General features: G+C 56.9%; 3 protein-coding genes across 3 annotated transcripts; all 3 read left to right on the plus strand.

The window, feature by feature from the left end:
* The first annotated feature begins 3,502 nt into the window (after positions 1-3,502).
* On the plus strand, positions 3,503-10,838 carry LOC121063151 (kallikrein-14-like). The gene is made up of 6 exons (XM_040543489.1): positions 3,503-3,691; positions 4,158-4,280; positions 7,192-7,354; positions 8,452-8,699; positions 9,044-9,180; positions 10,533-10,838. Exons 2-6 carry the CDS (start codon positions 4,160-4,162, stop codon positions 10,680-10,682), a joined length of 819 nt encoding a protein of 272 aa, XP_040399423.1. The 5' UTR covers positions 3,503-3,691; positions 4,158-4,159; the 3' UTR covers positions 10,683-10,838.
* Positions 10,839-14,356: 3,518 nt separating this feature from the next.
* On the plus strand, positions 14,357-20,471 carry LOC121063149 (trypsin-like). The gene is made up of 5 exons (XM_040543485.1): positions 14,357-14,458; positions 16,500-16,662; positions 17,662-17,915; positions 18,769-18,905; positions 20,227-20,471. The coding sequence occupies exons 1-5, from the start codon at positions 14,422-14,424 to the stop codon at positions 20,386-20,388; spliced, it is 753 nt and encodes a 250-aa protein (XP_040399419.1). The 5' UTR covers positions 14,357-14,421; the 3' UTR covers positions 20,389-20,471.
* A 1,967-nt stretch (positions 20,472-22,438) lies between these two features.
* Positions 22,439-27,174, plus strand: LOC121063144 (kallikrein-11-like). Its single transcript, XM_040543480.1, has 4 exons — positions 22,439-22,624; positions 25,654-25,746; positions 25,836-25,998; positions 26,727-27,174. Exons 2-4 carry the CDS (start codon positions 25,665-25,667, stop codon positions 27,172-27,174), a joined length of 693 nt encoding a protein of 230 aa, XP_040399414.1. The 5' UTR covers positions 22,439-22,624; positions 25,654-25,664.
* The last annotated feature ends 566 nt before the right edge of the window (positions 27,175-27,740 follow it).

Here is a 27,740-nt window from a genome sequence, read left to right on the forward strand (position 1 = left end):
GACTCGGCGACCCCAAGGTTGTGAGGACACAGAGGGGACAAGGACAGGGTGGGGCACATCCCCTCCGTGCCACTGAGGATCGGGAGAGGGGAGCGTGGGGTCCCCCAGCGGCCCTGGCAGTGGGTGGCAGGCCTGGGCTGGCCCTGGGGATAATTAGGTAATTAGCACTAATCACGCGGAGCAGATGGGAGCGGAGGAACTGGGAGAACCGGTTGGGCCCAGCCCCAACATCATCATCATCGTGACCGGGGACGTGGCCCAACATGCACGCCCCCTCCCCGGCATCTCAGGGGGCCCCCCGTGTTCTTCTGTGGGTCTCCGTGTCCCCAACAGGTCCCCTCACATGACCCCATGTCTCCATGTCCCCCCATGTCCCCTTGTGTGACCCCATGTCCCCTCACATCCCCACGTGTGCTTCTGTGGACCCCCCCATGTCCCCTCTTGTGCCTTCAAGTTCTCCCCTGTCTCCTCATTACCCCCCCACGTGCCTCCACGACCCTTCGAGGTCCCCCAGTCCCTCCTTGTGCTCCCCTGTCCCCTTGTGTCCCCCCATGTCCCTTTGTGTCCCCTGTTAGGGTCCCACATCCCCTTATGTGCCCCGTGTCCCCTCATGGGCTCCCCCTGTCCCCACCATGCCCCCCATGTCCCCTCGTGTCCCCTCATGCCACCTGGAGACCCCCATAGATGGGTTCCCCCTCTGTGGTGGGAAGCCTTGTAGATGTGACCCTCATGGCCCAAGATCACCGCATCGATCCCGTGGGTGGGATCTCCCTGGGGACGAGATCTTTGCCCATCAGATCTTGGGGAACATGGCCCAGATGGGCCATGGGTGGGATATCCATGGAGGATCTCTGCCATTGACCACTGCACGGACAGGTTCCCCTGGTGTGGAGGTCTCTGGTGGACCAGGACACCATGGATGGGATCTCGGTAGATGGGACTTCCATGGGATGGGATCCTCGTGGACGTGATCCTGGTGGACGGGTCTTTATGGACCACGACCACCATGGACTGATGGCTGGTGGATTAGGTCCCCGTGGACCAGACCTCCACAGGATGGGATCTCCACGGATGGCACCCTGGTAGGTTAGATCCTCACGGGCCAGGCCTCCACAGATGGGCTCCTCAGCACCACGGCCTCTTCGGTGAGGACCTCAGCAGAGCAGATCCCCGTGGACTTACTGGGAACGGTTGCTCTGGGTTCAACTCCAGGTTTGGGACCAAACCCAGCCCCGGGCTTCCTCTGCCACCAGCAGAGAGCGAGATCAGCATCTCCGAAACGTGATTCATCTTGGCCCGGCCTTTCCTTTCGTCAGGGCTCAGCTCCTGGGCCTCTCCACCCTTAATTGCTTGGCAGGGGCTCTAATTGCCCCGCGAGCTGCTGGCGGCCTCAGCTGCTTTCCCAAAAGCTCTGCAAAAGACTTTCCTTCGCCCGAATCACGGCTCTGGTCCTCTGCAACTCCAAGGATGGCCAAGCTGGGGTGGCACTGGAGGACCCCTGGGTGCCCAAAATCCTTCCAGGAGCTGTAAGATGCTGCAGGACGTGCTGGAGCTTGGACAGGGTTCTTCTGGAGGAGGGAAATCAGGTGGGATGAGAGCACCGGTGGCTTCAACTGCCCGGATCCTGGCTGATGTCCAGCACCAAACCCGCCCAGGGAATGGCCAGGCAACGCTGAGGTCCCCCTGCAGCAGCGGGTAGAGATGCCCTGGGTGACCCTGGGGACAGTGGGTGACACTGATAACACCCAAGTCCCCATGGATGGAGACCCTAAGTCCCCATGGGGTGGAGAAGCCGGTGGTGACCTCCCATCTTGGAGACCTTCCCCTTGCCATCGGGGCTGGGGATGGAAGGAAGGGGATCTGAGGTGCATGAGGGCTCAGGGACAATTTCCAGCTGGGGACAAGGTGGGGGACAAGTGTCACTCGCATCCCTGGTGCCCCCTTGACTCACCGGAGCCGACTCGCAGGGCTCGGTGGGGTTGGCACCAGGTCGTAGCCTCGCCCATCGTTCACCCGCATCCGCGGCGTTACTCATCAGGAGGCGTGACCAGGAGACGGTGGCACGTAGGTCCCCGAGGACCTCCGGCCTGGCGACGTCCTTGGGGACCTCCCGGAGCTGCAAACTGTCCCCCCTCGGAGGTGGCATCCCAAAGCTTGTGCCAAATCCCACATCCTTACACACACATGCACGAAGGGCATGTGCACACGCGTGTGCATGATGTGAAGTCTACCCGGTGTGTAGTGGGTGAACGGACAGACAGACAGATGGAGAGGGAGGTGGATGGATGGATAGATCTGTAGATCTAGGTGGATCCATCCATCTCAACGTAGATGGACAGATGGATTGGTGGATCCATCTATCTTGATGTAGATGGAGAGATGGACGGACAGATGGGTGGATAGATAAACGATTGATAGATGGATAGGAGGACAGAGGGACAGACGGCCATCCAGCTTGCTGGAAGGACAGTCAGATGGAGATACAGCTGTACAGACAGACAGACAGATGGACAGAGCCCGGTGGATGGGCAGAGATGGACAGATAGACGGAGAGATGAGCAGACAGAGATGAGAGCGGATAGACTGACCGACGGACAGGCTGGTGAACAAACGGACGGAGAGATGAGTGGATAGACTGATGGACAGATAGATGGTGAAATAGCCACCTGGACAGATGGACAGACGGACAGCGAGGCTGCTGGATAGGCGTGCAGACAGATGGACGGACGGGTGGGCAGGTGGACAGATAGACGGATGGGCAGACAGACAGCTAGACAAAGTGGGATGGACAGATGGACAGAAAGACAGGGATGAGGGGACAGATGGATGAGGGGATGGCTGGATAGGGGTCCAGGTAGGTGGATGGACGGACAGACAGGTGGACGGATGGATGAGCAGATGGCCAGAGAGATGGATGGACAGACACACAGCTGGACAGACTTACAGGCGGATGGGTGGACAGACGGACGGGCAGAGTTGCAGTCAGGCAGACAGATGGACGGGGAGATAGATGAATGGACAGGAAGGTGGAAGGACAGACAGATAAATACGGCTGGACAGATGTCCAGGCAGACTTACAGTCGCATGACCAGACAGACAAACAGACAGACAGGTGGCCAGGATAGATGAACAGACGGACAGACGGCTGGACCGGCAGGCAGATAAACAGACAGACTGGCCACACAGCTAGGCAGACGGACAGGCGGACAGCCAGCTGGACGGACAGCCAGGGCGAGAGGCGGACGGACGGACGGACGGACAGCACCCAGGCCATTCCATTTAACGACGCCCAAACGCTGGATCCAGCCCATCCCACCCCAGCAGCTGTGGGGACAACCCTCCTCAAACCCACCCACACACCCACGAGGAAAGGGGGTGACCCAGCCAGTCTGTCCATCCGTCCGTCCATCCGTCCCTCTGTCCATCATGCTGGGCTGGGCTGTTTTCGGGCACGTCGGGAGGAGTGGGGCGGCGTTTTCCTCTGGGACATCAAAGTGGTAATCACCCGTGGGGCCGGGGAGACACCCACGGCCGCGCTTGTCCCGCTTGCCGCTTGGACCCGTCGCCCAACCGCCCTTGAGTCACCCCGGCGGAGACACAACCTACTTTTTGGCCCGGTATAAATATGGCCCAACGACGGATTCTCGGCTTCCCGATGCACCAAGCCGGCCCTGTCCTTCTCCTCCAGCAGGTGAGTCCATCCCCGCAGCGGGGACAGCGGCGGCCTCCATCTCCAAGGGGTCGGATGGTGCCAGGTGGGACTTGGGGGGTTCTCCAGGTTCTTCGTTTCTTCCTTCCTACGGGTCGGATCCATCCGCGCTGTGGTTTGGTGGAGGGAGCTTTCCATATCCTGGGTTAACTCGGCTCGCCCAGTTTAACGGGGACTGGGAGGGAAATGGTGCTTCCTGGGTTGCTGGAGGCACCGCCGGAGAGCTGAATTGGGCCAAAAGAGGGTGGAGAAGAGGGATTGAGGCCACAGCGTGATCTGCAGGGATGAAAGTTCACCAAAACACCAAGAGCATCCTGGTGGCGTTGCCTCTGTCCCTTGTTGGGAGGTGGAAGGACAGCGCTGGGACTGTCCCCCTGTCCCCCACGTGGCACTGAGTGCTCTCCTGTGGTCCCCGAGCTGGTCTGGTTTGGTTTCTCTGCCCCTCCAGGAATGGCTCGTGACGGGCATGGGGCCTTCAGCTTCACCCCCATCTTCATCCTCATGGTGGGACTGCTGTCCACCACCCCGCTGCTGGCACAAAATGGGAAGGGGGGCAATGAAGGCAATGAGCGTAAGTCAATCCGGTGGATGGAGATGGGGACGGGGACACCACAGATGTTTCACAGATGCATCGCGGGGGAATGTATCCGGAGGGATGGGATTGGATGGGATGGGATGGGATGGGATGGGATGGGATGGGATGGGATGGGATGGGGAGATGCCTTCTGGCTCGTGGGAATCTTGCTGATGGGAAGGCTTGGGCAAAGCCCTGTAATTTCGAAACCTGTTTTCGTTTCGAGCTGAGATAAAGCAACCCCTTGCCGTAGAGAGAAAAGACACGGAGGAAAATTCCGTCACGTGGTTGCAGACGCTAGGATCCCTGGGACATCTTCCTTTCCTTCTCCGTGAAGTCGTACGGGGATTTCTGCCATGGAAAAGGAGACAAAAGCAGTCACCTGGGGCGAGGGAAAGCAAGAGAGACTTAATCCTGATGGGAGCATCCCTTTCTTTTCTTCTGGCTTCCAAAATGATGCTCTGACGAAGGGGAACTAGCACGGCCCCATGGATGGGTCCTGATCAGGGAAGGAAGAGGAGGGCCATGATATATGCCCAAGAGTTGCCAAAACCTGGGATCTTAACCCAAATCGGTGCCCCCAGAGCTGAATCCGAAACTCCCAGGTCCTGCATAGAAGGAACGAGCTCATGTCCAGACACAGCGCCTGGATAATTTGCCGTGTGGCTTTCCCAGAACTGTTTTCTGGGGGGGGGGGGGTTCTGGTGATAAGGTTTATCACAGCTTGGTTTGGGGTGGAGACACCATCACCTTGGCTGGAGCTCTCTTCTGGAAATCCAGGCTGTGGATCCAACCGCACGGCTCCACCTTCTTGCGTTGCTTCTCCACCAGCTGGCCTTCATCAACGGAGATGCTCCAGGCCCAGGGAAGCTGCCGAGATGTCTACAAGGAGCTTGGTGGAACCTAAACCTTCTGGATGGTCTCCAAAGGCCCAAGGACGGCCTTTGAGGTGATGAGGGATGCTTCCCTGATGAGCGCGCATGCTGGGACAGTTCCCACCCTCCAGCTTTGGCAGCTGGGACCGGATAGTGGCAGATTCCAGGCGGTCTGAAACTCGGGCGTCTCCCATTGCCACCCGTCACAGGTCGTAATCCCCACCAGCACAAACCAGTCCCACCAGTAAATTCCAATGTCCCAACGTGTGGTGGAAGGTGATTGCAGATAACCATGGACCAGAGCCACCTCGCACACACATGGATCAATACAGCTCTTCGCCAGGGCAGTCAACACGTGGAGGTGGCAACCACAACTTCTTCCCAAAAACACCCCAAAAGTCAGCTGGGATGCTCCAGGCTACAGTGTGGAGGACTCAGCCTCAAGACCCTTGAAGACACCTGGGGGAACGAGGACTTGATGTCTCCCATGTGACAGAGGCAAAAGTCCAACTACTGCGCATTTTTTGGGTCAGGAGAGACGATTTTTTGTTTAAAAAAATCTTTTTTTTTTCTTTTTTTTTTTTTTTTAATCCGGTTATCCTTTTGCTGTGAAGCTCATCTCCTGCTACTTGGACACAACTGATCACGAGGCGTCTTCTCCAGCAGAGAGCTTCTCAAAAATCCTGAGAGGTTCTTGCCCACATAGAGCTGTAGAGGGAGGGACACCAGGAGCATGGCATGTCTATTGTGTGGACACCCGAGTGGAGTCTTGCATGGGCATGACCTCAAGATGGTCATCCCACAAACCTCATAAATATCCCAACATGGGGAGGGACACCTTGTCTTGTAGACATCCAGCGTTGGATGGGGTGGGATTGCCTCTCAGAATGGTCCCTCCCTCTCTCTGAGGACCATCAACGTTGGCCAACTCCAGTGGACAACCATCTGCTTCAGCAAGCTAAAGCGAGGGGAGATGCCTCCAGAGACCTTAAAGATTGAGAAACCTGTGTCAGAAATGGAAGCTTTGGGTGGTGAGACCCTTTTTTTTCTGAAATATGACCAAAGACCCCAAAACCAAGCTGATGGCTCTCTTCCCTGCAAACCTCATGGGATCAATGTGTCTTGGCTCCAGAGCTACGTAAGAACTCGTGTTCCTGAGTGAGCTCCTGTTATCATTTCTCCCTGCGTCATGGCTTCTCCTGCTTGTGTTGATGCAACCATCTTCTACCTCAGCCCTAACTAGGAGGTCTGGGTACATAACATGAGCCATCCAGGAGGTAGGAGTCTTTTCGAGCTGGTCCTACAGGCTTTCTTACCAACGGAGGAAGAAGAAATCAGCTCTTTTAGGGGTGCGTCATCTCCCTTTTAAAGTCCAATCTTGGGCTGGGAGGAATCTTAGAGGTGGAACGGATGCCCCTCCCCGAGGCACATGGCGAAACCGGCGGAGATAAGTGGCCCTTGGTGACTTCCTGACGCACAGCGATTTCCAGTACAGCTCATTGGCACAGCCTGGCATGATGGACTGGTCCCAGGGGGTCTTCTCGTGGGACCTCCCACCCCAACGCTCTCCCTGTGATGTGTGGTCGGGCCATGGAGTGGTGGGCTCCATCAGAAGACACTGGGAGAATTCAGATCGTCGAGGACTGTTTGGGGCTACTAATGGTTGGATTTCAACTGCTCCTGGTCCAAAACCCATCTTTTTCTCATTAAAAAAAAAAAAAAAGAGTTTGGTGTGACCTTAGTAGGTTAACAGATGACTCAGTGAAACAAAACAAAACAAAACAAAAAAAGTTAATTATGATTTTGACTGTTCTGATGGTATTTTAAGGCTAAAAAAACAAAAAAAAAAAAACCAAAAAAAAAACACACGGGAGAGAGAGCTTTCCCTTCTGTGTCTCATTTCACAATTTTTAAAGTTGGTTTTATGCTTTTCAACCCGAAATAACATTTTTTTTTCCTTTGGAAGGAGGTTTCCTGGCTGCCCATAGCCATGCAAGGTTCTCACGGTGCCCTTGGGTGCTCTTGTCTTGCAGTACCGGAGGTGGATGAGTCCCGTATCATCGGTGGGAAGCCCTGCTCCATCACCCAGCGACCTTTCCAGGTTGCCCTCATCAAGAGGGGACAAATCCTGTGCGGAGGAAGCTTGATAGACGCCCAGTGGGTCCTGACAGCCGCCCACTGCAAGCAGCCAGGCAGGTAAGCTGGCTCTGTGCTCACATTCCCCATGGCTTCCTACAAGCCAACGTCTCATTTTCCAAGACCCTTTAATGACCGAGGGGGAGAGTTGGGTCCCAGAGGTTGGTACCTCCAGCTATCAGTGCCCAGATGTTGGCACTTCCAGAGGATGGTGCCTCCAAATGGTGGCATCCAGAGAGAGATGCCCCAAATGTCGGTGTCTCCGGAGTTGGCCGCTTCCAGATGTGGACACCTCCGGATTTTAGTGTCCAGAAGTTGGTAATGTTGAGTCTGGTACCTTCAGGTAGCTCCAGAGGTGGGTATCTCCAGAGGTTGCTATGCCCAGGTAGTCGCACCCAGATGTTACCTCCAGATCTTATGTCCTGATGCCCAGAAGCACCAGATGTTGATGCTCCAGCCATGGGTATCTGCAGATGTTGGTATCCAGAAGCTGGTACCTCCAGAGGGCATCAAAGGCACAGCCAGCATCCCCAGGGAGACAGGAGCTGAGGTCTCCTTTGCCAGGGGACAACATCTGGCCATCAACCCACAAGGGACTCAACCTCCCCCAGATTTGAGGCCCGGTCACCCCCCTTTTTCCAGGTGATGACACCAAGTGGAGCAGGTCCCCCCACAGCCAAATTTCTCCAGCTTCTCCACAAGGCTCCACGAGAGGAAGCTTCACGTTCGGGAGGGGAAATAAAGATGAAAACCAGAAGAAACGTTGGCAAGAAGTTGGGCTCAGGGTGGCGTTGCTGGGATGTTGCAGGTGGGACTCCTTGCCTGAAGCCTGATGTGAGGAAGATGAAGGTGAAGTCAAGGAACTGAAGTCAAGACGTTCTCCAAAGTCCCATGGAAATGGGAAAGGCCCTGGGGTACATGAGCCATCAAAGAGCTCTTGGAGGAGATCTAGCTCACAAATCCCCGAGGCATTTTCATTTTTCTCCTCGAGGACAAGGGGATAAGGTGGTCCCATGGACACATCACCTTAACTCTACCTGCTGACTGGGTCTGGAGAAGCTTTGGGGGATGACCCTTGGTCATCCCCTTGACCCATAGGGTTGTGTGTCTCCTTTAGAAGAGCTGGCTCTGATTTCTTGACCTTCTTCTCCGGGCAGGGACCTCAGGGTGTTAATTGGGACGGACACGTTGCGGGACGGCACGGGGGAAGTAAGGATGATTTCACGGTTAATCGTCCACCCGGCCTACAACCCCCGCAAGAACGACAACGACTTCATGCTCCTGAGGCTGAACAGACCCGTGCAGTTTAGCAACAACATCAAGAAGATCAGATTGGCCACGAGGTGTCCCATGGACGGGATGAGGTGCAGCGTGTCTGGCTGGGGCACGACCAAGTCCCCCGGAGGTACTGGCTCACTGTGGAGACGCCGGTGGAAGAGGTGGGATAGGGAGGATGTAATTTGGCAGGGAAAAGGAGGCTGAGTTCTCTTCTTGGTCAGCAAAATTGGATGAGGGAGGGTCCCTTATGTTGTCTTCACTCTACCCAACTATGTTTCCCATGAAGAATGACTTTCCCTTGGGGTTGAGGTTGGGGTTTCGTTTGCGCTGGACTACCCACCTCCGGTGGAGGCATCTCCCTTGCCCACCTCCAAAGGAACTTCACCAAAAATACCACAAGGTCTACTCAGGCCTCAGCATGAGGAGGCTGCCATTTCTCACCATTTTTCTCTCCATCCCCCTCGTCTGCAGCAAAGCTCCCCAGAAATCTGCAGTGTGCCGGCGTCCAAGCCTTCGGGAAGGATAAGTGCGCGAGGGCATACGGGAGGTTGATCACCCCCAACATGTTCTGTGCCGGCGTCCCCCAGGGGGGCATCGATTCCTGCCAGGTAAGAGGTCCCTTCAGCCTCCTCCCATGGGGCCATGAAAGGTTTGGGTTCCTTCACCATTATCTGCAAGCCATAAAACTGGGGAACGGCCCTAACACGTAGGTGAAGCTACACAATATTTGGGTTTCCCACAATATTTGGGTTTCCCACAACCTTTGTTTTCCCAAAAATATCTGGGTTTCCCCACAAGTACCTCATGCTTGAGGCATGGAGCCAGGGATGGGCCACAACATGTGGATGGGTCCATGCAAGGTTTGGGTTCCTCCACCTTTATCTCCAACCCAAGCCATAAAACCAATAAATGGCCCCAGCATGTAGGTGAAGCTACACAATATTTGGGTTTCCCACAACATTTGGGTTTCCCACAATATTTGGGTTTCCCACAACCTTTGTTTTCCCAAAAATATCTGGGTTTCCCCACAAGTGCCTCATGCTTGAGGCATGGAGCCAGGGATGGGCCACAACATGTGGATGGGTCCATGCAAGGTTTGGGTTCCTCCACCTTTATCTCCAACCCAAGCCATAAAACCAATAAATGGCCCCAGCATGTAGGTGAAGCTACACAATATTTGGGTTTCCCACAACATTTGGGTTTCCCACAATATTTGGGTTTCCCACAACCTTTGTTTTCCCAAAAATATTTGGGTTCCCCACAAGTGCCTCATGCTTGAGGCATGGAGCCAGGGATGGGCCACAACATGTGGATGGGTCCATGCAAGGTTTGGGTTCCTCCACCTTTATCTCCAACCCAAGCCATAAAACCAATAAATGGCCCCAGCATGTAGGTGAAGCTACACAATATTTGGGTTTCCCACAACATTTGGGTTTCCCACAATATTTGGGTTTCCCACAACCTTTGTTTTCCCAAAAATATCTGGGTTTCCCCACAAGTACCTCATGCTTGAGGCATGGAGCCAGGGATGGGCCACAACATGTGGATGGGTCCATGCAAGGTTTGGGTTCCTTCACCATTATCTCCAACCCAAGCCATAAAACCAATAAATGGCCCCAGCATGTAGGTGAAGCTACACAATATTTGGGTTTCCCACAACCTTTGGGTTCCCAAAAATATTTGGGTTCCTCAAAACTCCTTCATGCTTGAGGCATGGAGCCAGGGATGGGCCACAACATGTGGATGGGTCCATGCAAGGTTTGGGTTCCTCCACCATTATCTCCAACCCAAGCCATAAAACCAAGGAATGACCAAGACATGTGGATGGGTTCCTACAAGGTCTGTCTTCCCCACAACTACCTCATGCTTAAGCCCCATAGATGGAACTGGACCATGACACGGGGTGCAAGGTCCATGGTGTCACCCAAATGAGCCCTACCTTGTGCTCTTCTCCCCACAGGGTGACTCTGGGGGCCCGCTGGTGTGCAATGGGGTGCTGCAAGGCGTGGTGTCGTGGGGCATGGCCGTCTGCGGGCGCAAGGGGCAGCCCGGCGTCTACTCCAACGTGTGCCAAGCCGTGCCCTGGATCAGGAGATACATCAGGGGGTAGCAAGACCGACCCCCTCCCCAGCCCCACCACCTCCCCACGCCCCCCCGATGAGATTCTCGGCACTTAAGTATTTGGGGTGGGGTGGGAGAAGCAAAGAATTTCCCAGAATGCTCTTGGGAAGATGGGCGATTTGGGGCGAAATAAAGGAATTGAAAGAAAAAAGGGAAATTGAGTCATGGAAGAGTTTGGGGGGGGGGCTCCAGAACCCTTGGATGTGGACCCCTCAGCACCCCCCGGGGTCCCTTTGCCTCATCCTTGGGGGAGGGGGACACCAGCGCAATAACTAATGAGCTATTAATTGCCATCCTGACAATAACCCCATCACTAGGAGGAAAACACTGTTTTAATTAGTGATTTCCCTCGTTAGCGTTAACGAGAAACCCTTTGGGATCTGAGATGGGGCATGGATCCTGTCTCCTGCACCTGCACTGGGGGAAAGGGACTAATTAATAAGACTAATTAATAGGGATAATTAATCCCCTACACACCTACCGGCACCGGGAGCTTTCCTCTCCCAAACTCTCTAGGCAGCTTCACCGGCTGCAGGACCCCACCCTAATTAATCACCCAACTAATTAATGAATTACCGATGATGTTCATGTTGGCCATGCTAATTGGGAGCGTGGCCAAAAGCCGAGGTCACTGGGAACGGGGAGGGATGGTGACACGGGGACCTTGTGCGAGGTGCCCCCCTCTGCAGGCATCCAGGAAGGGGCAGGGGATTTCCCCAAGGGAATCCTTGTTAGGCCTAATTGGGCCGCTAATTAGCTGGAGGCCTGGGGGAGGTGTGGAGGTGTGGAAGGGACTGTCCCTAGGTGCCGGTGGTGTTATTTTGGGGACAGTCCCCAGATGTCCCCAGATCATGGTGTCCTCCGGGTCTGGAAGGGGACACTGGCACCTTGGGGACATCATCCCTTTAAGGACATCATCCTGTTGGGGACATCATCCCCTTGGGGACACTGGCCCTTTGAGGACGTTGTCCCTTTGGGGACATCGTCCTGTTGGGGACATTGTCCCCTTGTGGACATCATCCCTTTGGAGATATCATCTTTTTGGGCACATCGTCCCTTTGGGGTCATTGGCCCTTTGGGGACATCATCCCCTTGGGGACATCAGCCCTTTGGGGGACATCAGCCCTTTGGGGACATCGGCCTTTTGGGGGACATTGGCCCTTAGGGGACATCATCCCACTGGGGACATCGACCCTTTGGGGACATCAGCCCTTTGGGGACACCAGCCCCATGGGGACATTGTCCCCTTGGGGACAGGATCCTTTTGTCCCTTAGGGTGCGGAGCTCCTGAGGACCTTGTAGGAGATATGGGGACACTTTGGGGACAACGAGCACCCACGTGGTGCCAGCATGTCCACTGGCACCCGTCCCCATGGGGTGACATCCCCCTGAGCGCCACAGGGACATCGAGGTGTCCCCTCAATTCTGCTTTGGGGTCCCCGTAATTCTCTTTTGGGGTCCTTTTAATTCTCCTTTCGGATCTCCTTAATTTTCCTTTGGGGTCCCCTTCATTTTCGTTTGGGGTCCCCTTAATTTTCCTTTGGGGTCCCCTCAATTCTCCTTTGGGGTCCCTTTAATTCTCCTTTGGGGTCCCCCTAATTCTCTTGCGGGTCCCCCTAATTCTCTTTTGGGATTCCTTTAATTCTCCTTTTGGTCCCCTTTACCCCCACTTTTTGGGGTCCTCTTTGCTTCTCCTTTGGGGTCCCGTTAACTTGGTCTCTTGTTTTGGGGTCCCCTTAGCTCTCTTCTGCTTGGGGTCCCCTTAACCCCGCCCTTATATTGGGGTCCCCTTTATCTGCCCCTACTTTGGGGTCCCCTTAACTCTGCCTCTGTTTTGGGGTCCCCTGAACTCCGCCCCCAATTGGGGTCTTCTTAATGTTGCCCCTATTTTGGGGTCCCCTTTCTCTGCCCCTATTTTGGGGTCCCCTTTACCTGCTCCTACTTTGGGGTCCCCTTAACTCTGCCCTATTTTGGGGTCCCTTTTACCAGCCCTCACTTGGGATCCCCTTTATCTGCCCCTACTTTGGGGTCCCCTTAATTCTTCCCCTATCTTGGGGTCCCCTTAATTATGTCCCTCATTTGGGGTCCCCTTAATGATGTCCCTCATTTGGGGTCCCCTTAATTGCCCCTGCTTTGGGGTCCCCTTAATTCTGCTCCTGTTTTGGGGTCCCCTTCCCTCTTCCCCCCAAAAATTTGGGCAAAGGGGGAAACTGAGGCAAGGCAGAGCCTCCACTCATGGAGGGCCTCGAGGGGAGGATTGTGGGTAATGTGGGGCTGGCACCCCACAGCCGTGTGGGCTGCACTGGGAGGGACAGGAAGGGCACTGGGAGGCACTGGAAAGGGCAGAGGGGGCACTGGGAGGGACAGGAAGGGAACTGGGAGGCACTGGAAGGGAACTTGGAAGCCACTGGAAGGGACGGGAAGGGAACTGGGGAGCACTGGGAAGGGGAGGGAGGGCACTGGGAAGCACTGGGAGGGACAGGAAGGGCACTAGGAGGGACTGGGAGACGGGAAGGGAACTGGGGAGCACTGGGAAGGGGAGGGAGGGCACTGGGAAGCACTGGGAGGGACAGGAAGGGCACTAGGAGGGACTGGGAGACGGGAAGGGAACTGGGGAGCACTGGGAAGGGGAGGAAGGGCACTGGGAAGCACTGGGAGGGACAGGAAGGGAACTAGCAGGCACTGGAAAGGGCAGGGAGGGCACTGGGGGGCATTGGAAGGGTACTGGGAGGCACTGGAAAGGGCAGGCAGGGCACTGGGAGGCACTGGAAGGGCACTGGGATACACTGGAACATGCTGGGAGGCACTGGAATATACTGGGAGGCACTGCAAAGCACTGGGATGTACTGGAAGGCACTGGGAAGCCTCTAGGAGACACTGGGAGGCACTGGGTGGTGCTGGGAGGGACTGGGAGGTATTGGAGGCCTCAGGAGTTCGCTGGTAGGCACTGGGAGCACTGGGAGCCCCTGAAGGCACTGGGAGGAATTGGGAGGTACTGGGAGGGTGCTGGAAGGCATTGGAGGCCTTGCGAGTAAACTGGGAGCACTGGGGGCACTGGGAAAACTGGTAGCACTGGAAGCACTGGGACACTGGGGTACTGGGGTACTGGGAGCGCTGGGGACACTGGGGAAACTGGTAGCACTGGAAGCACTGGGAGCACTGGGGCACTGGGACCACTGGGGTCACTGGGACCACTGGGACTGCTGGGAGCACTGGGGTCACTGGGGTCACTGGGGCACTGGGGGCAATGGGATCACTGGGGTACTGGGAGCACTGGGAGCACTGGGGCACTGGGAGCACCAGGAGCACTGGGATGACCAGGGTACTGGGATCACTGGGACCACTGGGGATGCTGGGAGCACTGGTAGCACTGGAAGCACTGGAAGCACTGGGGCACTGGGACCACTGGGAGCACTGGGACCACCAGGAGCACTGGGGTCACTGGGACCACTGGTAGCACTGGAATCACTGGGAGCACTGGGGTCACTGGGGTCACTGGGAGCACTGGGGCACTTGGGACACTGGGAGCACTGGAAACACAAAGATTTGGGCACTGGTATCACTGGTATCACTGGTATCACTGGTATCACTGGGGGCACTGGGAGCACTGGGAGTGGTGGGCGTGTCCCCACTGTCCCCGCCCCAACCTGCCAGGGCGGGGCCCCCCCCGGGGATTTAAAGGGCCGGGCCCGGCCTCGGCAGCCTCCAGGTCCCAGTCCTCCGCCGCCATGGAGCGCCTCCTGCCCCTGCTGCTGCTGGCTGCTGGTGAGGGGACTGGGAGGGACTGGGAGGGACTGGGGGGCACTAGGAGGGCACTGGGGAGCACTGGGAGGGGACTAGGAGGGAGTGGGAGGGAACTGGGGGCACTAGGAGGGACTGGGGGGCAACTGGGGGGCACTGGGAGGGAACTGGGGGGCAACTGGGGGGCACTGGAAGGGAACTGGGGGGCACTGGGAGGGTTTGGGAGGGACTGGGAGGGAAGATGGGGGCACTATGAGGCAGCTGGGAGGAACTGGGGGGGCACTGGGAGGGAGCTGGGAGGGACTGGGAGGTAACTGGTGGGCACTGGGAGGGAACTAGGGGGAACTGGGAGGGACAGAAAAGGAACTGGTGGGCACCAGGAGTGGTTGAGGATATTGGGAGGGAATTGGTAAGGAACTGGTGGGCACTGGAAGGAAATTGGGAGGGAACTGGGGCATACTGGGAGGGACTGGGTGGCACTGGAAGTGAACTGGAGGGGAGTAGGAAGGGAGTGGGAGGATGTTGGAGGGGTCTGGTGGGCACTGGGAGGGTGCTAGGGTGCACTGGGGGGACTGGGTGGTACTGGGATGGTGCTGGGGGGACTGGGAGTGTGCTATAGGGAGCACTGGGGGGAACTGGGAGCTGCTGGGGTGCACTGGGAGTGAACTGGGGGGCCACTGGGAAGGTGCTGTGTGTGCTGCAATGCACTGGGAAGGCACCAGGGGGCACTGGGATGGGGCGGGGGGGCACTGGGGGGAACTGGAAGGGAACTGGGGGGCACCAGGAAGGGGCTGGGAGGCAAATGAGGGGAACTGGGGGGGACTGGGAGGTGCTGGGAAGCGACTGGGGGAAACTAGGAGGGCACTGGTGGGTGCTGCAGTGCACTGGGAAGGCACTAGGGGGCACTGGGAGTGCTGGGGGGCACTGGGAGGCCCCGGGAGGCACTGGGAGGGCACTGGGGTCACTGGGAAGGCACTGGGAGGGGTGTGAGAGGGAATGGGGGGCACTGGGAGTGTACTGGTGGCAGTGGGGCAGAATGAGGAGACCTTGGAGGCACTGGGGTGTACTGGGAAAGAGGTGGAGGTGAACTGGGGACACTGGGAGCATACTGGTGTGAGTGGGAGGGAAAGAGGAAGCACTGGGAGGCACTAGAGGGCACCGAGGGATACTGGGAGGGAGCTGAGGGTGAACTGGGGACACTGGGAGACAGTGGGAGTGTACTGGTACAGATGGGAGGGAAACCGGAGGCACTGGGAGGCAAGTGAAGGGCACTGGGGGATACTGGGGCACTGAAGGAGGGCTGGGGGACATGGGGAGCACTGGGAGCACTGGTGGGGTGTAGGAGGGACTGGGATGGCAACCGGTTGCACTGGGAAGGAACTGGGGGTGAACTGGGAGCATTGGGAGCACACTGGTGGGGCATGGGAATAAAAGGGGAAAGCACTGGGAGGCAACTGGAAGCCACTGAGGAGACAGCAAGGGTTTACTGGGAGGGAGCCGGAGGAGACTGGGGTCACTGGAAGGTACTGGGTGGGAACCAGAGGCTACTGGGAAGACCTGGCGGGCAGTGAGGGGCACTAGGAGTCACTGGGGACAATGGAGAGGAAGTGAGGCTGCATTGGGAAAGAAGTGGGAGGCATTGGGAGGGCACTGGGAGACACTGGGAGGTAGTTGGTGGGAAGTGAGAGATCACTGGGAGAACTGGGAGGGAACGGGAGCAACTGGAAGGGCAGGAAGGTGATGCAGGGAGGCCCTGAGGACCCTTAGATGGGGAGGAACTGGGAAGGAAGGAACTGGAAAGGAACTGGGAGGCACTGGGATGGCACTGGGAGGCAGTAGATGTGAAGTGAGAGGTCAATGGGAGATCTGGGAGGGAATGGGAGCAACTGGGAGGGCAGGGAGATGATGCAGGGAGGCCCTGAGGACCCTTAGATGGGGAGGAACTGGGAAGAACCTTGGAAGGAACTAGAAAGGAACTGGGAAGGAAGGAACTGGGAGGCACTGGGAGGAACTGGGAGGCACTGGGAGGCACTGGGAGGGCTGAACCCCAGTTCCCCTCCCGCAGCGGCCACGGGGGATGAGAACCGGATCGTGGGGGGCCACAGCTGCCAGAAGAAGCGCCACCCGTACCAGGCGGTCCTGCTGGGCCCCCAGAACAACATCCACTGCGGCGGGGTCCTCATCGACAAGTTCTGGGTGCTGACGGCCGCCCACTGCGACACCAAGAGGTGGGGTGGCCCCAGCTGGGGTGGGAATTGGTGGGGTGAGGGCTCTTCCTCTTCGTTGGGCCAATGGGGAGGTCAGGGAGAGGGTCACCAGGTCCTGGTGGGGATTGGTCTCAACGTGGAGGTGGAGAACATCAAGGGTGGAAGTTGTGGGGGTCGTCATGGTGCTGGCTCTACCTGAGGTCCTCCTCCCCACCCTGCAGCCTTCTGGGGACCTTTCCCAGCAGCCACGATGTCACTTGGGACTGGGTGGCCAAGTGCTGGGCAGAGAGGAGGTCACCTCTATGGCCTGGAAGAACCTCTTGGCTTCCCATTATGACCATCCCGTTGGGTTGGCCAACAACTGTCCAGTTGGGCTCCAAGAATTAGGATCTAACTGTGTTGGCCACCACAACCATCCAGTTGGGCTCCCAACATGACCATCCCATTGGGTTTGGCCACCACAACCATCCCACTGGGCTCCCAATATGACCATCCTGTTGGGTTGGCCAACACAGCCATCCAGTTGGGCTCCCACGATGACCATCCCATTGGGTTGACCATCAAAACCATCCAGTTGGGCTCCTAACATCACCATCCCATTGAGTTGGCCAACACAACTGTCCAGTTGGGCTCCAAGAATTAGGATCTAATTGTGTTGGCCACCACAACCATCCAGTTGGGCTCCCAACATGACCATCCCGTTGGGTTGACCATCAAAACCATCCAGTTGGGCTCCCAACATGACCATCCCGTTGGGTTGGCCACCACAACCATCCAGTTGGGCTCCCAACTTGACCGTCCCATTGGGTTGGCCACCACAACCATCCAGTTGGGCTCCCAACATCACCATGCCCAAGAAACCCAGAAGAAGCCTTTTGCCCTACTTCCACAAAGGCCAAGAAGCTTTGTCACCGCCCCGCTCCTCCCAGCCTCCACGGCATGGGCCTCGCCTCACTCTGGCCTCTGCCCCGGCCACCACCGAGCCTCGCCACGGTCCCTTTTCTCCACCTCCATGCCCAGGTCCATCCCCATCCGCATGGGCGACCACAGCCTGAAGACCAAGGAGGGGACGGAGCAGTGCATCAACTCGGCCCAGGCCTTCGTCCACCCCGGCTACAACCCCACCACCCATGACAACGACATCATGCTGCTGAAGCTCCAGAAGCCCGTGCGCTTCACCGACCACGTCCAGCCCGTGGCCCTCCCCAGGAGATGCCTGCCACCCAACACCGAGTGCATCGTGTCAGGCTGGGGCAGCACCAGCAGCCCTGAAGGTTGGTGGAAACATCTCCTTGCGACGTGTGGTGGGCTCCCGAGGGACCTGGGGGGACAGCTGGGCGTCTTGGGGACGTCTCAGTGTCTTGGGGGCGTCTGGGCAGGTTGTTTTGGGGACAGTTTGGGGACTTCTTGATGTCTTGAGGATAGCTTGGTGTCTTGGGAACATCTAGGTGTCTTGGGGACGTCTTGGATTCTTGGGGACATCTTGGCCTCTTGGGGACATCTTAATGTCTTGGGGACATCTTGGCTTCTTAGGGATGTCGCAATGTCTTGAGGACATCCTGGTGTCTTGGGAACATTTGGGTGTCTTGGGGACATCTCAATGTTTTGGGGACAGCTTGGGGACATCTCGGTGTCTTGGGAATATTTGAGCGTCTTGGGGACATCTTTGCTTCTTGGGGATGTCTCAATGTCTTGGGGACAGCTTGCTGTCTTGGGGACATCTGGGCATCTTGGGGACATCTTGGGAACATCTCAATGTCTTGGGGATGTCTTGGTGTCCTGGGGACATGTTGGCCACTTGGGGACATCTCAATGTCTTGAGAACAGCTTGGGGACATCTTGGGGACATCCTGGCATCTTGGAGACATCTCAACACCTTGGGGACACCTCTTTCTGGGCGGGGCTTCCTGGGTCCATTGGAGGTCTCCGTTCTCCACACCATGACCACAGGAGACATCAAATCATCTCCACCGTGGCCACTCAGCCCTGACCTTGGGGCGCGTCTCCCATGATGGGGCCACGTCACCTTAGAAGGGAGAAGGTCCCATTGCATCGGAGCCCTCTGGGGACCCTTCCCATGGGGTGAAGGGTGACCTGGGACCCCTCACCATGTCCCACCATCCCCAGGCTACTTCCCCGACATCCTCCAGTGCGGTGTGGTCTACACCATCTCCAACGAGGAGTGCAGCAAGCTCTACCCCAAGGGCATCACCAGGAACATGCTCTGCGCCGGGCTCAGCTCAGGGGGCACCGACTCCTGCCAGGTGGGTCTGGTGGCAGTGGGGTGGCCGTGGGGCGCTGCACCCATGGGTGGGTGGCTTCACCCGCCCTGTCCCCGAGGAGAGACCAATGGAGAGGAACCGGGGTTGGGGGGCACATCACACCCAGCTGAGGACCAGTGGTGGAGGTCCCCATCTCTGGTGGAAGATCAGCCCTGGGGGTCTCGGCTCCTTCAGGGCCCCCCACTAAGCACCGTGGGGACCCCCAGCTGCTATAGGGACCACCTGGGTGCCGTAGGCACCCTGGGTGCTATAGGGACCCATCCCTAAGCACCCTACACATGCCTGGGTGCTATAGGGCCCACCAAGCATCACACCAAGCACCTTGGGTGCTAGAGAGAACCCCTGGGTGCTATTAGGACCCTTAGATGTTGTACAGACCCCCAAAATGCTATAGAGACCCCCTGACAAGCACCATATAGATCCCTGGCTGCTATAGGGACCCCCAGGCACTCTACAGGTCCCTGGGAGCTATAGGGACCCCTGCACACCATGGGGACATCCTGGGAGCTATAGAGACTGCCAGGGTGCTGTAGGGACCTCCAGGGTATTATGTAGACCCTATGGATGCTATAGGGACTGCACAGGTAATGCACAGCCTCCTGGGTGTTAAAAGGACCCCCAGGTGCTATGGGAATCTCCCTGATGCTATAGGACCCCCCCAGGGTGTTAAAGGGAACCCAAGGGTGCTATAGGGACCTCCAAACTCCGTATAGCCACCCCTGGGTGCTATAAGGACCCCTTGCATGCTATAGAGACCCTTTAGGTGCTATAGGGACCACAAGGCAACATTCAGCCTTCTGAGTTCTATAGGGACCCCTAGGTTCTATAGGGACCCTTTGCATGCTATAGGGACCCCCAGACACTGTACAGCCCCCCTGGGTGCAACCCCTGGACCCCATAGGGACCCCAACACCCAACCCCACAGGGCAATGGTGGTCTCCACCCAGCAGCAGGCACCACCAGGAGGACCATGGGGTCCCTGTGGGGCAGGGCTGGGGACACAGGGGGACTATGTGTGGGTAGGTTGGCCACCACAACCATCCAGTTGGGCTCCCAGGATGACCATCCCATTGGGTTGACCATCAAAACCATCCGGTTAGGCTCCCAACATGATTATCCTGTTGGTTTGGCCACCACAACCATCCTGTTGGGCTCCCAGAATTACAGTCTAACTGGGATGGCCACCACAACCATCCCGCTGGGCTCCCAAAGTGACCATCCCGCTGGGTTGGCCAACACAACTATCCAGTTAGGCTGTGGTGAGATGGTGGGGACCATCTCACTGGGTGCCTCTGTCCTCCAGGGTGACTCGGGTGGGCCACTGGTGTGCAAGGACGAGCTGCAGGGCATCGTCTCGTGGGGCATGCAAGTGTGCGGGCGGCGGGGCAAGCCTGGCGTCTACACCCGCGTCTGCGAGTTCACCGCCTGGATCCACGACACCATCAGGAGGAAGAGCCACGCTTGAGAACCCACCACGTGCTTCTGGGTCTGCTCCTCGCTTCTCTCACCCTGTGGAGGAGCTCCTGGAATAAAATCCTCTAGAACCTGGCCGCCCTGTGCCATCATGTGGATGTGGGGAGGGGGAGAAGAGTGGGAGAACATGGCCACCATGAGCATGGGGTCTCTGGAGGTAGGTGGGCAACTCATGGCCATGGGTGTTTGGGGGTGGTCAACCTGGAACCACATCTTTCTGGTGCTGGTTGCCACAGTGACAATCTGGAACCATACATCTGGTGCTGGTGGCCATGGTGGCAACCTGGAATCACATCTTTCTGGTGCTGGTGGCCATTGTGGGCAATCTACAATCAAAAATCTGGTGCTGGTGGCCACAGTGGCAACCTGGAACCACACATGTGGTGCTGGTAGCCATGGTGGGCAACTCATGACCACACATCTGATGTGGGTGGCTATGTTGGCAACCTGCAACCACACGTCTGGCGCTGGTCAGCAATCCGTGGCCATACATGTCCAGGTCCGGAAGACGTTTCAAAGTGTAGAGGAGACACATGTCCACATCTGTAGGACACACTTGTCCATGTCTGTAGGACATGTGTCCAGGTCCAGAGGCCACACGTCCACAGGAGAAGTCCACACATGTCCAGCCCTACAGAACATGCACGCAGCTTGAGTATTCACAACTGGTGCCCCACAACTTCATGTCCCACCTGGTGACCGTGACCATCACCCCACCACCACGCGCGTCCTCCTCTGGAGGCCACAGCCCACGTGTCCCATGGACCCACTGCCACCGGGCCACCCAGGGTTAGCAGTGGCTGCGTCAACCAGGAGCAAAGCAGGGAACCTGCTCCTCCTGGCAGCGCGTGGGCTGCCCTAATTGGTGCCAATTAAGCACTCGCTAACGAGGAGGCCGCTAACGAGGGCCTCCCCCCACCGAGAGAACCAGTCTGGCCGTGCCCGTGGCGCGCGGCGCCGCCCGAGAAGCCGCACCGCCCTGTTTACACCGCTTACACCCCGCTTCAGATTTACACCCCGGGGTGGGCAAGCCCCGCCCCTCCGAACTCGTGGCCACGCCCCCCGGGTGGAAGCCCCGCCCCCTATGCGTGTGCAAACGGTGTGGGGTGACAGCTCCCCCTAGGGGCGCACGTGACAAAGGAGCTGGGGAACCTCCAGCCTTGGTCTTCTTCTGCTCTGGTCTTCAAGACCAGTCAGCCAACCTGATTGGCTAACCAGCACAGGTTGGTCTACAAAGCCAGCTGGCCAATCAGAAAGTATCAGTCTACAAAGCCAACCGGCCAATCAACATGTGTTGGTCTACAAAGCCAATGGGCCAATCAGCATGCATTGGTCTGCAAAGCCAGCTGGCCAATCAGCTTGTGCTGATCTACAAAGCCAACTGGCCAATCAGCACATGCCGGTCTCTCAAGATGATTGGCCAACAGGGCTTGCTGGCTGGACAAGGCAGCTGGCTGGACAAGGCAGCTGGCCAATCAGCACATGCTGGCCTCTACGACCATCAGCCAATGAGCATGCCCCCATCTCAAAGCCAGCTGGCCAATCAGCACGCACCCATTTCCAAAGTCACCAGCCAATCAGCTCACATCAGCCTCCAAAGCCACCAGCCAATGCCATGAGTTTGCCTCCAACACAGCCATCCAATCATCTGTCGTTTGTTCCCACAGCCTGCTGGCCAATCAGCATCTCGCCTCCAGAGCCAGCCAGCCAATCAGCATGCACCGTTCCCCAGAACTACCAGCACCTGCCACGCCGTCATTCCCATGGCACAGCTGTCCAATCAGCTCTTCCCTAGCAACTCAACCAGGCGGGGAGCCAATCAGCAAGCTCCTTCCGTCCAACCAACAGGTTCCAACCAGCCAATCGGCGAGCTCCGGCCGACCAATCAGCAAGTGCCGCCCCAGAGAGAGCACGAGGGAGGCCGGGCGAGGCGGTGCTGAGGGATTAGGGGAGGATTAGGGAAGGCGGCCTCCACGCTCGGCCTCGGGGCGGGACTAGCTGGGCCCCGACGCCGTTATAAAACCGGCGGCACTCACGTGGGTGGGACGGGCACGGAGCGGCGGCGGCGGAGGAGGAAGAGGAGGAGGAGGAGAAGGAGGAGGAGGAGAAGGAGACACGTCAGGGCTGGTCGGAACGCTTCTTCCCGGCGCAGAGGGGAGGACACGCGAGCCTCAGGAGCGGGGAGGCCTCCCCGGCCCCCGCGGGGCACAGCGGGGACCTGCGGAGAGGTTTGGTGGGGTAGGGGTGGAGGGCGGGGGGCGGTGGGGTAGGCTCCAAAGGGAGGCCGCGGTCTGTGGTCATGCTCTCCACCTGATGGCCCTGCTCCCTGTCCATCCTTGCTTCATGCTCCGTCCCCAGCCTCCATCCATCCTTCCTTGTTCATTCTGTCCCCAGCCTCCATCCATTCCTCCCTATTGTTTCATCTCCAGCCTCCATCCACTCCTCCTTCTTGCTCTGTCTCCAGCCTCCGTCCATCCCTCCTTGTTCTCTCCATCTCAAGCCTCCATCCATTCCTCCTTCTTGCTCCATCCTGAGCCTCCATCCCTGCTTCCTTGTTTGCTCCGTCCTCAGCCTTCGTTCTTCCCTCCTTCTTGCTCCAACCCCAGCCTCCACTCATCCATCCTTCCTGTTTGTCCCATCCCCAGACTCTACATCCTTCCTTGGAGAAGAAAGCTCCATTTCTAGCCTCCATCCACATCTCCTTGCTTTCTCCATCCCCAACCTCCATCCACTCCTCCTTTCTTCCTCCATCCCTAGCCTCCATCCCCCCTTCCTTCCTTGCTCCATCCCCAACCTCCATCCACCCCTCCTTTCTTCCTCCATCCACCCCTCCTTCCTTGCTCCATCCCCGACCTCCATCCACCCCTCCTTGCTTGCTCCATCCCCAATTTCCACCCCTCCTTGCCCGATCTCCACCCATCCTTCCTTGCGGAAGTTTTCCATGATGAGGGTGGGGAGGCACCAGAACAGGTTGCCCAGAGGAGCTGGGGTTGCCCCATCCCTGGAGGTGCTCAAGGCCACGTTGGATGGGGCTTTGGGCAACCTGGCCTGGTGGGAGGTGGCCCTGTCCATGGCGGGGGGGGGGTGGGGGTTGGAATTAAAAGGGCTTTGAGGTCCCTTCCAACCCAAACCATTCTGTGATTCCTTCTCCATGGTTGCTTTATCCCTGAGTCCACAACCTCCGTCCGTCCCTCCTTGCCTCCATCCCCGATCTTCATTGTCACAAATGATGCAGAACAGTTGATTTGTCTTTCTTCCTTTTCCTTCCTTTTCCTTCCTTTTCCTTCCTTTTCCTTCCTTCCTTCCTTCTGTCCTTCCTTTCTCCCCTCTTTCCCTCCTTCCTTCTCTCTTCCCCTCCTCCCCTCCTTCCCTCCTTCCCTCCTTCCTTCTCCATGTTTGCTCCACCTCTGGTCTCCATCTCTCCTTCTCCATCCTCGCTCCTCCACGTTTCCTTCCCGTTCTCCCTCCATCCTTCCTTCCCCACGCCACCTCCATCCCTCTCTCCATCCCTCCTATCACCATCCCTCCATCCTCAGCCTCCCTCCATCCTCAGCCTCCCTTCCCTGGCCCCACGTCCATGGGGCCCACCATGCATCCACAGGGAGTGGTGTCCCACACCCATGGGTGGCTCCAACCCACGGCCGTGGGAACCGTGACCCACAGTCGTAGGGTGCCTTGATCCACTTCTATGGGGCCCACAATGCCTCTTCTTGGGGAGCAATGACCCACGGTTCTGGGTGCCGCCAATCAATGGCCATGGGGGACCATGACCCACAACCACAGGGGACCATGACCCAAAGCCATGGGGGACCACGACCCATGGCCATGGGGAGCACGGACCCAAATCCACAGGGGACAGCGACCCATAGCTGTGGAGAACCATGACCTGCATCCCTAGGGGACCATGACCCATGGCCATGGGGAGCACAGACCCAACCCCACAGGGGATAGTGACCCATGGCCATGGAGAACCATGCCCCCTAAACTTGGGTGTCTCCAACCTATAGAAGCCCATGATCCAAAACCATGGGGAGCCTTGACCCACAGCCATGGGGACCATGGCCCACATCCTTGGGGAGCAATGACCCACATCCAAGGGTGTCTTCACCCCATGGCCTTGAAGAACCATGCCCCAAAACTATGGGAGGGGGGCCCCAACCCGCTGCCACAGCCCGAGGGAGGCATCCGAGGGCAGTGTGGGGTGCTGGAAGGTCAACCGCCCCGAGACAAGGAGGGGGAGGCGGAGGAGTTGGTGGGGCCCATAATTACGGGCCTCATTAACAATGACTGTGTTGATTGCTGCCGTGGCACTTGGCATAATGATGTTGCCATTGCAAAAGCACGATGACGGGGCGAATCGTGCAGCTCCCAGCGCTGGGCAGAGGGGACCATGGAGACCCCCCCACCATAGTGCCATAATCCCCAAAATGGTTTGGAGCTACCAGAAACCCGTCAAGAAATGTGCAGGGCTACCATAATGACCCCCAAAATGTCTTGGAGCTACCATAACCCTCCCAAGAAATGTGCAGAGCTGCTATAATGCCCCCCCAAAATGGTTCAGAGCTACCATAAACCCCTCAAGAAATGTGTAGGGCTGCCATGAGGCCCCTTAAAATAGTTTGGAGCTAAGAGAACCTCCCCAAGAAATGTGTAGGGCTGCCATAATGCCCCCCAAAATGTCTTGGAGCTACCATAACCCTCCCAAGAAATGTGCAGGGCTGCTATAATGTCCCCCAATATGGTTCGGAGCTACCATAAACCCCCCAAGAAATGTGTAGGGCTGCCATAATAACCCCCAAAATGTCTTGGAGCTACCAAAATGCCCCCAAGAAATGTGTAGGTCTACCATAATACCCTCCAAAAATGGATTGGAGTTACTATAAACGCCCCAATAAATGTGTAGGGCTGCCATAGTGATTCCAAAAATGTCTTGGAGATACAATAACCCTCCCAAGAAATGTGTAGGGCTGCCATAATGCCTCCAGAATGCCTTGGAGCTACCATAAATCCCCCAAGAAATATGAAGGGCTATCATAATGACCCCCAAAATGTCTTGGAGCTACCAGAACCTCCCCAGGAAACACGTAGGACTGAGATAATGCAACCCAAAATAGTTTGGAGCTACTATAAACCCCCAAGAAATGTGTAGGGCTGCCATAAGACCCCCCAAAATGGTGCAGAGATACTTCAGTGCCACCCCCAAAATGCATAGCCCCACAAAACCACCACTGTGGTCCCAACACTTCTGCCCCCGCAGTGGCCACATCGATGGAGGTACAAGCCATGGTGGCCCCCCGGCCATGGGACCGAGTGAAGCTGTTGGGAGCCTTGGTCTTGGTGGCATCCATGGGTGAGTGCAAGGGTGAAGGGTCTGACCAGTGTTGCACACGCGTGTGGAGGTGCTGACACACACCTTCTCACCTCCATCATGCCTTGCAGCGTCCTCGGTGGCAGGTGACACGCGTGTGGTGGGCGGCATGGACTGCGAGCCCCACTCGCAGCCGTGGCAGGTGGCCATCCTCGACATGTACAAGCTCTACTGCGGCGGCGTCCTGGTGGCCCGGCAGTGGGTGGTGACGGCGGCCCATTGCACCACGCCAGGGTAAGGGCACCGTCGCGCGTGTAATGCGTGTCACGCGTGTGCCGTGTCCCCTGGGTCATGAGAGTGGCGTGGTCGTCATGGCCCATGTGTGTGTGCTGTCATGGTCCTGCGGTCCCACGTGTTGGCGTGGCCATGATGTGGTCTACATGGGTCCTGGCCATGCCATGACCAACGCATGCCATGGTTGCACCAAGGTGTCCATGTTCATGGATCACATCTTGTCCCACATGTTTTGGCCATGCCATGACCAACTTGTGCCATGGTTGCACCATGGTTTCCATTTTCATGAGCCATGTCATGTCCCACACGTCTTGGCCATGCCGTGACCAATGCATGCCATGGTTGCACCATGGTCTCCATGTTCATGGACCACATGATGTCCCACAAGTGTCTTGGCCATGCCATGACCAACACATGCCATGGCTGCAGCCTGGTCTCCATGTTTATGGACCACATCTTGTCCTACATGTCTTGGCCATACCATGGCCAATGTATGCCATGACTGCAATACGATCTCCATCTTCATGGGCCACGTCATGTCCCACGCATGCCATGACCTGCACATGCCCTAGCCATGCTGCAGTCTCCATATCCCACACATCCCATCATGCTTTTCCCCACAAGAGCCTTGGCCACACCGTGGTCTCCAAGACCCCTACAAGTGGCCGCATTCCCCGTGTCCTGGCCACCTCGCCATCCATCCCACGCGTGTCCCTTGGGTGCTGCAGGATCACCACCATCCGCCTGGGCAAGCACAACCTCTTCACGCGAGAATGGGGCGAGGAGCGGAGGTTGGTGCAGAAGCTGGTTCCTCACCCCAACTACAACCCCAGCACCAAGGACAACGACATCATGCTGATCAAGCTCCTGACGCCCGTCACACTCACCGAGAGGATCCAGCCTGTCCCTGTGGCCTCCTGCCCCCCAGTGCCTGGCACCAGCTGCACCACGTCGGGCTGGGGGGCCACCACCTCCCCAGAAGGTACCCAGTGCCGATGGCCCCTCCTGGATGCCTGGGTCCCATCCTGGACATCTAGGTTCTCTCCTTGGCACTTTGGTCCTCTCCTGAACACCCAAGTGTCCTCCTGGACACCTGGGTCCTCTCCTGGACACCCAGGTCCTCTCCTGGACACCTGGGTCATCCCCTGGACACCTGGATCCTCTCCTAAAAAATAGGAACAAAACAGGGCAGCAGAGGAGGAACAGGAAGGAAATAAAGTGAAATCAAGTTAACTTTTACCAAAAACTCAACAAATTACAATGAAAAGAAACCAGAGGGAATAGACTAAAAGCATCTAAAACCCTGTAAATCGAATAGTGGGTTAAATGAGAAGTAAACAGGACCAAATATGATCAAGTGACAAAAAGAAGTAAGGCGAAGGAAGGGGAGAAAAGTTAAATAAAGTCAATTAAATTAAATGAAGGGAAATGAGTTAAGTAGAACAGAAGGGAACAGAGTAAAATTAAAACAGTTTTTTTTTTAATGAAAGAAAGAAAGAAAGAAAAGAAAGAAAGGAAGAAAGAAAGAAAGAAAGAAAGAAAGAAAGAAAAGAAAAAGAAAGAAAGAAAGAAAGAAAGAAAGAAATAAAGAAAGAAAGAAAGAAAGAAAGAAAAAGAAAAAGAAAGAAAGAAGAAGGAAGGAAAGAAAGAAGAAAAAGAAAAAAAGAAAGAAAGAGAAAGAAAGAAAGAAAGGAAAGAGAAAAAGAAAAGGAAAGAAAGAAAAGAAGAAAGAAAGAAAGAAA

This window comes from Cygnus olor, unplaced genomic scaffold (assembly GCF_009769625.2).
Source record: "Cygnus olor isolate bCygOlo1 unplaced genomic scaffold, bCygOlo1.pri.v2 S94, whole genome shotgun sequence".
NCBI classification, from domain to species: Eukaryota; Metazoa; Chordata; class Aves; order Anseriformes; family Anatidae; genus Cygnus; species Cygnus olor.

What these genes read in the sequence shown, in the direction of transcription:
- LOC121063151 (XM_040543489.1), top strand. Translation starts at nt 4,160, where the DNA reads ATGGCTCGTGACGGGCATGGGGCCTTCAGCTTCACCCCCATCTTCATC. An exon ending in GGGCAATGAAGGCAATGAGC is followed by an intron (nt 4,281 to 7,191) that starts GTAAGTCAATCC and finishes CTTGTCTTGCAG; the next exon opens with TACCGGAGGTGGATGAGTCC. An exon ending in CACGACCAAGTCCCCCGGAG is followed by an intron (nt 8,700 to 9,043) that starts GTACTGGCTCAC and finishes CCTCGTCTGCAG; the next exon opens with CAAAGCTCCCCAGAAATCTG.
- LOC121063149 (XM_040543485.1), top strand. Translation starts at nt 14,422, where the DNA reads ATGGAGCGCCTCCTGCCCCTGCTGCTGCTGGCTGCTG. An exon ending in CCTGCTGCTGCTGGCTGCTG is followed by an intron (nt 14,459 to 16,499) that starts GTGAGGGGACTG and finishes CCCCTCCCGCAG; the next exon opens with CGGCCACGGGGGATGAGAAC. An exon ending in CAGCACCAGCAGCCCTGAAG is followed by an intron (nt 17,916 to 18,768) that starts GTTGGTGGAAAC and finishes CACCATCCCCAG; the next exon opens with GCTACTTCCCCGACATCCTC.
- LOC121063144 (XM_040543480.1), top strand. Translation starts at nt 25,665, where the DNA reads ATGGAGGTACAAGCCATGGTGGCCCCCCGGCCATGGGACCGAGTGAAG. An exon ending in GGTCTTGGTGGCATCCATGG is followed by an intron (nt 25,747 to 25,835) that starts GTGAGTGCAAGG and finishes CATGCCTTGCAG; the next exon opens with CGTCCTCGGTGGCAGGTGAC. An exon ending in GCCCATTGCACCACGCCAGG is followed by an intron (nt 25,999 to 26,726) that starts GTAAGGGCACCG and finishes TGGGTGCTGCAG; the next exon opens with GATCACCACCATCCGCCTGG.